The following is a 15,733-nucleotide window of genomic DNA, read 5'->3' as shown; positions in this document are numbered from 1 at the left end:
AACCTCTCCTTCTGTGTAATCAGCACATTCCAATGATCGTGCTCCCTCTGTCCAAGACCAAATCATCGATATATATCAGCAACAAGTCACCTCTTTAATGTAGAGAAACATCGCACGCCACCTCACATGACATCAGGAAAACAGACACAAGTAATACAGAGAGATTAGGAGGGGTGACCAAATGCTTGGTTAAAGATGTGGGTTTTAAGGAGGGTGAAGTGTTTCAAGGAGACCAAGGTTAAAGGAGGTTCTAGATACGGGGGTGGGTCAAGACTACGGAGGGATTTAAATCCAGAGAGTAGAATTTTACATTGAAATGTGATGGTGTTGGGGGATGGAAGCCCAATGTAGGTCAGCATGGACGGGGGTGATGGTGAACAGGACTTGGTTTGGAACAGGATAGAGAGAGCAGAGCTTCGGATGAGCTGAAGAATACAGAGAGTGGAGGATGGCAGTCTGGTCAGGAGAGCACTGGAATAGTAAAGTTAGAGGTGACAAAGACATGAAGAAGAGTTTCAGTAGTGGAAGGAGTGAGGGAGGGGCAGAGATGGGTAATGTTACAGAGGGGGAAGTGGATAATCATTGAGATGTGGAGGATTTGGGGTCAGATCAGGGTCAAAGATGAGGCTAAGGTTGTAAAGAATCTGGTTCGGCAGCAGACAGTGCTCAGGGAGAGGGATGGAGTTTGTACCAGGAACTGAAGACAATGGCTTTGATCTTCCCAATGTGTTCCCCAGTGAGACTGGGTCCTCAGTGCTGACTGGTCTTAGCTGCTGTTATTTTCTTTGATTGGACGGTTATTATTAGAGACTCCGACCACAGCAGAAATCCCCAATGTAAAAAATAACTGCAAAGACTGTCAGATCGGAAGATTGAAACTTAACTAACAGAGGAAGTGAAAGAAGGAGCTCGGAGCAGCTGGACGTTTGTTAATGACACGGGAGAAAACTGTGAACCGCACACACTACCTAGAATCTTACAGCACAGAAGGAGGCCATTCAGCCCATCGTGCCTGTGAGCTACCCAATTACTCCCACTGCCCCTCTCCAGCCCCATAACCCAGCAAATCTTTCCTTTTCAGGTCTATCTCCAATTCCCTCTTGTAGACCTGGGCCCACAGTACGAGACTGTCCCTAACCCGGACTCGAAATTGGCATCGCATTCATTCATTGGAAGACAAAATGCCTGGTGTGGGAAATGGAGCTCAGGACTCGGAACATTCCCTCTCCCCTCCTGAGGGACACTTCATGCTGGGGTAACAGTTCCATGGGCCCCGACAGCACATTCCTACCTCACCCACTTCCCCATTCTGTGGGTGAACAATATGGTGGTCACACATGTGGTCCCCGTGCCGCCATGCTACCACGATCGACCGCACGGTGGCCCAACATAAAACGATGGTCGTGCTGCCCCCTCAATCACGTGGAGGGTGGGTGCTCTGCGACGCTGGCAACAGCATCAGCTGCCTTTACACAGGTGCTGGTGCCATTTTGAAAGGACAGCCAGTCCTGCTGCTACATTTACATTTTTAATGGCCTAACCCCTCCCCACCCAATGAACTGCAAAATAAACTCTCGCCCCTTCCCCCCAATAACAATTAAATGTAATGGTTGTCCTCCTCTCCCCCAATAAAACACTTACCAGCAAGACTTGACCTTTCCCCACAAACTGATCAAAGTTCAGAGGTCACCCCTTCCCACCCTCCCCTACACTATTAATGCTGATTGGATCCTGATCCCCCTCTCACTGCACTAAAGGTCCTAAGTCTCCCCCCATCCCCACCTCGGTGGTGCTAGTTTTCCCTGGACGGGGAAGTGAAGGTGTGAGTGCCAGCCGCCGCTCGGAAGATCGCGGGCAGCCGGGAGGATTGCTGTTGATTTTATTTAAATTTATTCATTTACCTAATTTAAATATGTAAAGTCGGATCCCGTCACCCAGCAGCGGAGGGACCGCCCTGGAGCCACGTCACCACCAGGAAGATCGGGTCCGACACTCCTGGCGTCGGACTCCGTGTCCGGCCGCTGTCAGAATGATCTTCCGGCGCCCCCGCCACCATCCCCCGTCACGGATCCCGACATCGGGACCTCAACTAAATCCCAGCCTACATGTGTAAACCTGGACCCTGTTAGCAGGATATTTGACTGCAGGGGCCATCACAACTGTGTCCAATTCTGTCCCCACCGGAAATCCACACACAACTTGCATTTATATAGCACCTTTAAAGTACAAAACATCACAAGATGCTTCACAGAGCCACAGTAAGAGGAACGGGGTAGGAGGTGAGGAGTCTTTCGGAAGAGTGATCAAAGGCTTGGGTGAAAGGATGGAGTTTGATGGAGCAGAGAGAGACCTGGAGAGGGGGAGGGATTAATGGCGGGAGTTCAGAGAGCAGGGCCGAGGCATCTGAAGGCTCTGCTGTCAATGATGGGATGAAGGAAGCAGCGATGGGCAGGAGAGGCGAGTTAGAAGATGGAAGAGTGAGGGAGGGAATGTGAGTCTGCAGCAGGAGGCAGAGGGTAGGGAGGAGGGAAACAGAGGTCAGTGAGGTCAGGGTAGTAGGTCAGTGAGGTCAGGGGTAGTGTTGGAACGGCACTTGGTGTCAGACAGTGTACTGACCACTGCATTTCAGACAAGTCGGGGTTTATGGAGAGTGGATGAAAGAAGCCGGCAGCAGACATGGGAATAATCAAGTTTGGAGACAAGATGAGCAGGGATAAGGGTTTGTGTGGTCAAGGGGCTGATGGAGTGTAGAGACGGGCAATGTTGTGGGGACAGAAATAAGAGGCTCACATGATGGAGAGGATGTGGGGTTTGAAGCTCAACTACTTTAGGCCCAGTGGGAAGGAGGCCCATGTTTGCTGGTCCCTACTGGAGGGCCAGTGGGAAGGAGGCCCATGTTTACTGAGCCCTACTGGAGGCCCAGTGGGAAGGAGGCCCATGTTTACTGGTCCCTATTGGATGCCCAGTGGGAAGGAGGCCCATGTTTACTGGTCCCTATTGGATGCCCAGTGGGAAGGAGGCCCATGTTTACTGGTCCCTATTGGAGGGTCCAGTGGGAAGGAGGCCCATGTTTACTGGTCCCTATTGGAGGGTCCAGTGGGAAGGAGGCCCGTGTTTACTGGTCCCTATTGGAGGCCCAGTGGGAAGGAGGCCCATGTTTGCTGGTCCCTATTGGAGGCCCAGTGGGAAGGAGGCCCATGTTTACTGGTCCCTATTGGATGCCCAGTGGGAAGGAGGCCCATGTTTACTGGTCCCTATTGGAGGGTCCAGTGGGAAGGAGGCCCATGTTTACTGGTCCCTATTGGAGGGTCCAGTGGGAAGGAGGCCCGTGTTTACTGGTCCCTATTGGAGGCCCAGTGGGAAGGAGGCCCATGTTTGCTGGTCCCTATTGGATGCCCAGTGGGAAGGAGGCCCATGTTTACTGGTCCCTATTGGAGGGCCAGTGGGAAGGAGGCCCATGTTTACTGAGCCCTACTGGAGGCCCAGTGGGAAGGAGGCCCATGTTTACTGGTCCCTATTGGATGCCCAGTGGGAAGGAGGCCCATGTTTACTGGTCCCTATTGGAGGGTCCAGTGGGAAGGAGGCCCATGTTTACTGGTCCCTATTGGAGGGTCCAGTGGGAAGGAGGCCCGTGTTTACTGGTCCCTATTGGATGCCCAGTGGGAAGGAGGCCCATGTTTACTGGTCCCTATTGGAGGGCCAGTGGGAAGGAGGCCCATGTTTGCTGGTCCCTATTGGATGCCCAGTGGGAAGGAGGCCCATGTTTACTGGTCCCTATTGGAGGGCCAGTGGGAAGGAGGCCCATGTTTACTGGTCCCTATTGGAGGGTCCAGTGGGAAGGAGGCCCATGTTTATTGGTCCCGATTGGAGTGTTCAGTGGGAAGGAGGCCCATGTTTACTGGTCCCTATTGGAGGTCCAGTGGAACATGGTCACCATGGTTGATGTGAAGCAAAGCTCCTTTATGTTGTAAATGTGTGATTGTCGACCCCTCATCCCAGTAAAACTCCATGACCCGGAGCCTGACCATGGAAAGGGATGGAGACGGGAAGGGATTAGAACATGTTATGAGCTGACAGGATGGGGCAGTGGGTCAGACCCTGTCCTGTCCCTCCAGCTCACACTGATGGGGTGAGGATCTCCTCTCTCTGCTGGGCCTTCACGAAATGAGCTTTCTGTCCAAACCAGTCCCAGTGAGAATAGGCCAACAGCACAGAACTGCCCTAAATTTGACAATAATCTGCCAGTCTTACTGAGAGAGGTCAAAGCATGGTCACTGTGGGGAATGGGGCCTTACTCCAGGAGAAGGCATGTTTCTGGGGTCAAGAATTAACATCCATTGATGGGGCAGAGCAGAGGGAGTTTTACCCTTCATTTAACTGCTCCACCTGGCAGACTGTGGGAAAGAGAGAGTGAGGTGGAGGCTGTGAGACAGAGAGAGATAGAGAGGGAGACATTTAACTGCTGCACCAGGTCTCAAAGTGTTCCAGTCTCCAGTAATAACTCCTGTTATAGAGATCAGTTACAGAATTACAGAACAATGGAGGGTGGGAGAGAGAGATGAGTAGGCAGAGGATCAAAGACAGAGAGATAGAGACAGGGAAAGAGGGAGAGAGAAACACAGTGGGAGAGAGAGACCAGAAATGAGGGAGAATGAGAAAGAGACAGAGCGACAGGGAGGAGAGCAAAACAGGGAGAGCGAGATGGGAAGAATGTGAAAGACAGATATGCAATGAGAGAGAGGAGGGTGAAAGTATAACTGAGAGAGATACAGAGAGGTGGACGAACAGGGTGATAGAAATCCAAGGATGAATTTTATGAGTGTTGTCGGGATGGAGACTGTGCAGATGTGTCGTCCCGGAGCCCCCGCGAAATTACACATAGGGGCTCATTTAAATAAAGGTGTATTATTGTAAAACTTTATTAAATAAAAATCTTTGTGATGGAAGCCCTTCCCCAACTCCCCAATGGTCATTTCATTGCCCGAAATGATCAACAACTGGCTTTTTCAAATACCTGAACTTTCACCCCAACCTTCAATCTTTTACCCTTCAACCTCTTCCCACCATCCCCACATCCAATCAAAATTGTTTTCCCCGCTCCCCGGCTCCCCCACCCCTCCCGCCCTGAAAGTTTTATTCCTCCCCGCTCTCCACCAGGTTCCCGCCTCGGAATTCCGTACGGAGTTCCGAAGGTGCGCGAGGTACGAACGGTGGTGGTAAAATCGGTGTGGGACAGCCGCACCTGCAGGTAAGTTTATTTACATATCATTAAGGTTCATTTTAATATGGAGATGAAGGTCCCACCACCAGTGGCAATGGGCGGTGGCACCAATGTCCCCTCGCCACTGGTAATATGCGGCGAGCCCTTCTCCACAACACGGGGGGTCGAGGCGGGCGACTCCCCACATAATTTTACCTGCCCCAGCGCTGTGACCCGCGAGTGGAGGGGCTGGTAAAATTCAGCCCAGAGGCTCGAAAACTGAGACAGAGAGAGGGAGAGGGAGATAGAAAAAGAGGGTGAGAGAGAGAATGAGAGACAGAGAGAGAGACAGAGACAGACAGAGAGAGAGAGACAGAGAGAGAGAGACAGAGACAGACAGAGAGAGACAGAGAGAGAGAGAGAGAGAGACACACACACACAGAGACAGAGACAGACAGACAGAGACAGAGAGACAGAGATAGAGAGACAGAGAGAGAGAGAGAGACAGAGAGAGAGAGACAGAGACAGAGAGACAGACAGACAGAGAGAGACACAGAGAGAGAGAGAGAGAGACACACACACACACAGAGACAGACAGACAGAGACAGACAGACAGAGACAGACAGTCAGAGACAGAGAGAGAGAGAGACAGAGACAGACAGAGAGAGGAGAAACAATGTGCTGGATTCTGTGAGCTCGTCGGCGAGCTCACAAAATGACAGCCTGCCCGTGTGGGCCGCACACCAAACAGCCATCGTGATCTGAAGTGCGGAGGCTCATTTAACCATGTGGGGTGGGCCACATCTCCCCCCTCAGTCATGTGGAGGGGATGGGCTGTCCGTCCCCGGCAATGGCGTCAACTGCCTGTGTGCCGGCAATGACACCATTTTTAAAGGGCAGTCAGTCCTGCCGGGATATTGACATTTTTTAAAGAGATTTCCTCCCAGAATTACATCAATAAAGTTCCAATTCCCCTTTCTCACCCAACTCCATAACAATTACATCAACTATATTCCCTTTCCCCCCAAAACAGTTACATTTAACATGTGACCTCCCCACACCAAACTGCACAAAGTTTAAAGTACACCCTTCCCACCATCCCCTACATCCTGCTGTTTATTTGACCCTGTTTCCCCCCCAACTCCTGCACTGAGAAACTGACCTGCTCCCACCTCCCCACCAGTGTGGTGCCTTGTTTCCCCAGACAGGGTTCTGAAGGTGCGACACTGTGACGGACCCTCAAGATCACGGGTGAGTAGATTTAAATTCATTAATATTATTGATTTAACTATTTAAATTGTGGTCCTGTCGCCCAGCGGCCGAGTGGTCGGCACGGAGCCTCCCCGTCACCGGGAGGATCGGGAGTAGCTCTGCCGGCGTCAAGGTCCGTGGTGGCCTCATCCGGAGCCAACTTCAGGATCTCCCACCAGGGATCACAATGTCGAGGGAGCCTTAAAATCCAGGCCAGTGAGACAGAGTAACAGAGAGAGAAAGGCAGAAAGAGAGGATGACAAAGAAAGAGCACAAAAGAGCAAAACAGAGACAAGGATAGACAGAAGGGGAGAGAAAGAGAGTGAGTGAGGGAGAGGGATCGTGAGAGAGGGAGACAGAGGAAGTGGAAGAGAAGGAGGAGAGGGAGAGTGAGGAAGAGGAAGAGAGGGAGACAGAGGAAGAGGAAGGGAGGGAGGAGAGGGAAAGTGAGGAAGAGGGAGGGAGGAGAGGCAGAGTGAGAGAGGGGGGAAGAGGGAGAGAGAAGAGGAAGTGAGAGTTGCTGACGTGCCTTTCTCTGGGTGATACCATTTACATACTGAGAAACAGGCAGTCAGACTCTCACAGGCTGCAGCTTTATAAAGCAGAGCCCAGTGAAGGGAGAGTTTATCAGTAACCAGGCACAGAGACAGGAGCAGGCACCATGATTTCACCCATCCAGCTGATCTGGCCTCTGGCATTCTGCGTCGCAGGTACAAATCTCTCTCCTTCCACGTTTAATATTTTCCTGCTGTTTATTTCAGTCCAATTCTACTGACTTGTGATTGGAGAGAAAATGCTGAAACAAGAAGAACGGTCACTTTCTCTGACAATATCTCATTTTACAGGGTCTTTCTGTGACAGTTCTTACTTCACTCTGTTTCTCTATTACCCCTCAGGTATCAGTGGAGACACCATCATCATGACCCAGTCTCCACCGGCACTGTCAGTGACACTGGGACAGACCGCAACGATCACCTGTACGGCCAGCCAGTCCGTTAGCAGTTATGTAGCTTGGTATCAGCAGCGAGACGGTCAGAAACCCACTCTCCTGATCTATGGTGCAACAACTCGATACACAGGAACATCCGAACGATTCACCGGCAGTCAACAGAACCTCAAATTCACTCTGACAATCAGTAATGTACAGAATGAGGATGTCGCAGATTATTACTGTCAGCAATATAAAAGCTGGTCTATCCACAGTGAGACAGAGCCGTACAAAAACCTCAATAGACACAGTCCCACCTCCTGTACTGACACATCCCACAGTTATATATAATATATAATAATGGACACACATTCCCACCTCCTGTATTGACATATCCCACAGTTATATATAATATATAATAATGAACACACAGTCCCACCTCCTGCACTGACACATCCCACAGTTATATATAATATATAATAATGAACACACAGTCCCACCTCCTGCACTGACACATCCCACAGTTATATATAATAAATAATAATGGACACACAGTCCCACCTCCTGTACTGACACATCCCACAGTTATATATAATATATAATAATGGACACACAGTCCCACCTCCTGTACTGACACATCCCACAGTTATATATAATATATAATAATGGACACACAGTCCCACCTCCTGTACTGACACATCCCACAGTTATATATAATATATAATAATGAACACACAGTCCCACCTCCTGTACTGACACATCCAACAGTTATATATAATATATAATAATGGACACACAGTCCCACCTCCTGTACTGACACATCCCACAGTTATATATAATATATAATAATGGACACACAGTCCCACCTCCTGTACTGACACATCCCACAGTTATATATAATATATAATAATGGACACACAGTCCCACCTCCTGTACTGACACATCCCACAGTTATATCTAATATATAATAATGGACACACAGTCCCACCTCCTGTACTGACACATCCCACAGTTATATATAATATATAATAATGAACACACAGTCCCACCTCCTGTACTGACACATCCCACAGTTATATATAATATATAATAATGAACACACAGTCCCACCTCCTGTACTGACACATCCCACAGTTATATATAATATATAATAATGGACACACAGTCCCACCTCCTGTACTGACACATCCCACAGTTATATATAATATATAATAATGAACACACAGTCCCACCTCCTGTACTGACACATCCCACAGTTATATATAATATATAATAATGAACACACAGTCCCACCTCCTGTACTGACACATCCCACAGTTATATATAATATATAATAATGAACACGCAGTCCCACCTCCTGTACTGACACATCCCACAGTTATATATAATATATAATAATGAACACGCAGTCCCACCTCCTGTACTGACACATCCCACAGTTATATATAATATATAATAATGGACACACAGTCCCACCTCCTGTACTGACACATCCCACAGTTATATATAATAAATAATAATGAACACACAGTCCCACCTCCTGTACTGACACGTCCCACAGTTATATATAATATATAATGATGGACACACAGTCCCACCTCCTGTACTGACACGTCCCACAGTTATATATAATAAATAATGATGAACACACAGTCCCACCTCCTGTACTGACACGTCCCACAGTTATATATAATAAATAATGATGAACACACAGTCCCACCTCCTGTACTGACACGTCCCACAGTTATATATAATAAATAATAATGGACACACAGTCCCACCTCCTGTACTGACACATCCCACAGTTATATATAATAAATAATAATGGACACACAGTCCCACCTCCTGTACTGACACATCCCACAGTTATATATAATATATAATAATGGACACACAGTCCCACCTCCTGTACTGACACATCCCACAGTTATATATAATAAATAATAATGGACACACAGTCCCACCTCCTGTACTGACACATCCCACAGTTATATATAATATATAATAATGGACACACAGTCCCACCTCCTGTACTGACACATCCCACAGTTATATATAATAAATAATAAGGGACACACAGTCCCATCTCCTGTACTGACACATCCCACAGTTATATATAATAAATAATAATGGACACACAGTCCCACCTCCTGTAATGACACATCCCACAGTTATATATAATATATAATAATGGACACACAGTCCCACCTCCTGTACTGACACAGCCCACAGTTATATATAATATATAATAATGGACACACAGTCCCACCTCCTGTACTGACACATCCCACAGTTATATATAATATATAATAATGGACACACAGTCCCACCTCCTGTACTGACACATCCCACAGTTATATATAATATATAATAATGGACACACAGTCCCACCTCCTGTACTGACACATCCCACAGTTATATATAATATATAATAATGGACACACAGTCCCACCTCCTGTACTGACACAGCCCACAGTTATATATAATATATAATAATGGACACACAGTCCCACCTCCTGTACTGACACATCCCACAGTTATATATAATATATAATAATGGACACACAGTCCCACCTCCTGTACTGACACATCCCACAGTTATATATAATATATAATAATGGACACACAGTCCCACCTCCTGTACTGACACATCCCACAGTTATATATAATATATAATAATGGACACACAGTCCCACCTCCTGTACTGACACATCCCACAGTTATATATAATATATAATAATGGACACACAGTCCCACCTCCTGTACTGACACATCCCACAGTTATATATAATATATAATAATGGACACACAGTCCCACCTCCTGTACTGACACATCCCACAGTTATATATAATATATAATAATGGACACACAGTCCCACCTCCTGTACTGACACATCCCACAGTTATATATAATATATAATAATGGACACACAGTCCCACCTCCTGTACTGACACATCCCACAGTTATATATAATATATAATAATGGACACACAGTCCCACCACCTGTACTGACACATCCCACAGTTATATATAATATATAATAATGGACACACAGTCCCACCTCCTGTACTGACACATCCTGCAGTTATATATAATATATAATAATGGACACACAGTCCCACCTCCTGTACTGAGACATACCACAGTTATATATAATATATAATAATGGAAACACAGTCCCACCTCCTGTACTGACACATCCCACAGTTATATATAATATATAATAATGGACACACAGTCCCACCTCCTGTAATGACACATCCCACAGTTATATATAATAAATAATAATGGACACAAAGTCCGACCTCCTGTACTGACACATCCCACAGTTATATATACTAAATAATAATGGACACACAGTCCCACCTCCTGTACTGACACATCCCACAGTTATATATAATATATAATAATGGACACACAGTCTCACCTCCTGTACTGACACATCCCACAGTTATATATAATATATAATAATGGACACACAGTCCCACCTCCTGTACTGACACATCCCACAGTTATATATAATATATAATAATGGACACACAGTCCCACCTCCTGTAATGACACATCCCACAGTTATATATAATATATAATAATGGACACACAGTCCCACCTCCTGTACTGACACATCCCACAGTTATATATAATAAATAATAATGAACACACAGTCCCACCTCCTGTACTGACACATCCCACAGTTATATATAATATATAATAATGGACACACAGTCCCACCTCCTGTACTGACACATCCCACAGTTATATATAATAAATAAGAATGAACACACAGTCCCACCTCCTGTACTGACACATCCCACAGTTATATATAATATATAATAATGGACACACAGTCCCACCTCCTGTACTGACACGTCCCACAGTTATATATAATAAATAATGATGAACACACAGTCCCACCTCCTGTACTGACACATCCCACAGTTATATATAATAAATAATAATGAACACACAGTCCCACCTCCTGTACTGACACATCCCACAGTTATATATAATAAATAATAATGGACACACAGTCCCACCTCCTGTACTGACACATCCCACAGTTATATATAATATATAATAATGGACACACAGTCCCACCTCCTGTACTGACACATCCCACAGTTATATATAATAAATAATAATGGACACACAGTCCCACCTCCTGTACTGACACATCCCACAGTTATATATAATATATAATAATGGACACACAGTCCCACCTCCTGTACTGACACATCCCACAGTTATATATAATAAATAATAATGGACACACAGTCCCATCTCCTGTACTGACACATCCCACAGTTATATATAATAAATAATAATGGACACACAGTCCCACCTCCTGTAATGACACATCCCACAGTTATATGTAATATATAATAATGGACACACAGTCCCACCTCCTGTACTGACACAGCCCACAGTTATATATAATATATAATAATGGACACACAGTCCCACCTCCTGTACTGACACATCCCACAGTTATATATAATATATAATAATGGACACACAGTCCCACCTCCTGTACTGACACATCCCACAGTTATATATAATATATAATAATGGACACACAGTCCCACCTCCTGTACTGACACATCCCACAGTTATATATAATAAATAATAATGTACACACAGTCCCACCTCCTGTACTGACACATCCCACAGTTATATATAATATATAATAATGGACACACAGTCCCACCTCCTGTACTGACACGTCCCACAGTTATATATAATAAATAATGATGAACACACAGTCCCACCTCCTGTACTGACACGTCCCACAGTTATATATAATAAATAATAATGAGCACACAGTCCCACCTCCTGTACTGACACATCCCACAGTTATATATAATAAATAATAATGGACACACAGTCCCACCTCCTGTACTGACACATCCCACAGTTATATATAATATATAATAATGGACACACAGTCCCACCTCCTGTACTGACACATCCCACAGTTATATATAATAAATAATAATGGACACACAGTCCCACCTCCTGTACTGACACATCCCACAGTTATATATAATATATAATAATGGACACACAGTCCCACCTCCTGTACTGACACATCCCACAGTTATATATAATATATAATAATGGACACACAGTCCCACCTCCTGTACTGACACAGCCCACAGTTATATATAATATATAATAATGGACACACAGTCCCACCTCCTGTACTGACACATCCCACAGTTATATATAATATATAATAATGGACACACAGTCCCACCTCCTGTACTGACACATCCCACAGTTATATATAATATATAATAATGGACACACAGTCCCACCTCCTGGACTGACACATCCCACAGTTATATATAATATATAATAATGGACACACAGTCCCACCTCCTGTACTGACACATCCCACAGTTATATATAATATATAATAATGGACACACAGTCCCACCTCCTGTACTGACACATCCCACAGTTATATATAATATATAATAATGGACACACAGTGCCACCTCCTTTACTGACACATCCCACAGTTATATATAATATATAATAATGGACACACAGTCCCACCTCCTGTACTGACACATCCCACAGTTATATATAATATATAATAATGGACACACAGTCCCACCTCCTGTACTGACACATCCCACAGTTATATATAATATATAATAATGGACACACAGTCCCACCTCCTGTACTGACACATCCCACAGTTATATATAATATATAATAATGGACACACAGTCCCACCTCCTGTACTGACACATCCCACAGTTATATATAATATATAATAATGGACACACAGTCCCACCTCCTGTACTGAGACATACCACAGTTATATATAATATATAATAATGGACACACAGTCCCACCTCCTGTACTGACTCATCCCACAGTTATATATAATATATAATAATGGACACACAGTCCCACCTCCTGTAATGACACATCCCACAGTTATATATAATAAATAATAATGGACACAAAGTCCGACCTCCTGTACTGACACATCCCACAGTTATATATACTAAATAATAATGGACACACAGTCCCACCTCCTGTACTGACACATCCCACAGTTATATCTAATATATAATAATGGACACACAGTCTCACATCCTGTACTGACACATCCCACAGTTATATATAATAAATAAAAATGGACACACAGTCCCACCTCCTGTACTGACACATCCCACAGTTATATATAATATATAATAATGGACACACAGTCCCACCTCCTGTACTGACACATCCCACAGTTATATATACTAAATAATAATGGACACACAGTCCCACCTCCTGTACTGACACATCCCACAGTTATATATAATATATAATAATGGACACACAGTCCCACCTGCTGCACTGACACATCCCACAGTTATATATAAGATATACTAATGAAAACACAGTCTCACCTCCGGTACTGACACATCCCACAGTTATATATAATAAATAATATTGGAAACACAGTCCCACCTCCTGGACTGACATATCCCACAGTTATATATAATAAATAATAATGGATTCAGAGTCCCACCTCCTGTACTGACACATCCCACAGTTATATATAATAAATAATAATGAACACACAGTCCCACCTCCTGTCCTGACACATCCCACAGTTATATATAATAAATAATAATGGACACACATTCCCACCTCCTGTACTGACACATCCCACAGTTATATATACTAAATAATAATGGACACACAGTCCCACCTCCTGTACTGACACATCCCACAGTTATATATAATATATAATAATGGACACACAGTCTCACAACCTGTACTGACACTCCCACAGTTATATATAATATATAATAATGGACACACATTCCCACCTCCTGTACTGACACATCCCACAGTTATATATAATAAATAATAATGGACACACATTCCCACCTCCTGTACTGACACATCCCACAGTTATATATACTAAATAATAATGGACACACAGTCCCACCTCCTGTACTGACACATCCCACAGTTCTATATAATAAATAATAATGGACACACAGTCCCACCTCCTCTCCTGACACAACCCACAGTTATATATAATATATAATAATGAAAACACAGTCTCACTTCCGGTACTGACACATCCCACAGTGATATATAATAAATAATATTGGAAACACAGTCCCACCTCCTGCACTGACACGTCCCACAGATATATATAATATATAATAATGGACACACAGTCCCACCTCCTGGACCGAGACAACCCACAGTTATATATAATAAATAATAATGGATTCAGAGTCCCACCTCCTGTACTGACACATCCCACAGTTATATATAATAAATAATAATGAACACACAGTCCCACCTCCTGCACTGACACATCCCACAGTTATATATAATATATAATAATGGACACACAGTCCCACCTCCTGCACTGACACATCCCACAGTTATATATAATAAATAATAATGGATTCAGAGTCCCACCTCCTGTACTGACACATCCCACAGTTATATATAATAAATAATAATGAACACACAGTCCCACCTCCTGTACTGACACATCCCACAGTTATATATAATAAATAATAATGGACACACATTCCCACCTCCTGTACTGACACATCCCACAGTTATATATACCAAATAATAATGGACACACAGTCCCACCTCCTGTACTGACACATCCCACAGTTATATATACTAAATAATAATGGACACACAGTCCCACCTCCTGTACTGACACATCCCACATTTATATATAATAAATAATAATGGACACACAGTGCCACCTCCTGTACTGACACATCCCACAGTTATATATAAGATATAATAATGAAAACACAGTCTCACTTCCGGTACTGACACATCCCACAGTTATATATAATAAATAATATTGGACACACAGTCCCACCTCCTGCACTGAAACGTCCCACAGTTATATATAATATATAATAATGCACACACAGTCCCACCTCCTGTACTGACACATCCCACAGTTATATATAATATATAATAATGGATTCACAGTCCCACCTCCTGTACTGACACATCCCACAGTTATATATAATAAATAATATTGGACACACAGTCCCACCTCCTGCACTGAAACGTCCCACAGTTATATATAATATATAATAATGCACACACAGTCCCACCTCCTGTACTGACACATCCCACAGTTATAAATAATATATAATAATGGATTCACAGTCCCACCTCCTGTACTGACACATCCCACAGTGAGAAATAATATATAATAATAGACACACAGTCCCACCTCCTGTACTGACACGTCCCACAGTTATATATAATATATAATAATGGACACACAGTCCCTCCTCCTGGACTGACACATCCCACAGTTATATATAATAAATAATAATGG

At 44.3% G+C, this 15,733-nt stretch overlaps 1 gene segment (V, D, J or C); it reads left to right on the top strand.

Moving 5' to 3' along the window:
* Positions 1–7,044: 7,044 nt before the first annotated feature.
* LOC137373115 (Ig kappa chain V region Mem5-like) overlaps positions 7,045–15,733 on the top strand; it is a 111,776-nt gene continuing 103,087 nt past the window's right edge. Inside the window, 2 exon segments of the V gene segment in view lie at positions 7,045–7,161; positions 7,348–7,646. Coding sequence covers positions 7,113–7,161; positions 7,348–7,646 — 348 coding nt within the window.

Source organism: Heterodontus francisci, chromosome 8 (assembly GCF_036365525.1).
Source record: "Heterodontus francisci isolate sHetFra1 chromosome 8, sHetFra1.hap1, whole genome shotgun sequence".
In the NCBI taxonomy this organism is placed as follows: Eukaryota; Metazoa; Chordata; class Chondrichthyes; order Heterodontiformes; family Heterodontidae; genus Heterodontus; species Heterodontus francisci.
The sequence above is the reverse complement of the archived record's forward strand: the minus strand, read 5'-3'. Positions and strand labels throughout refer to the sequence as shown.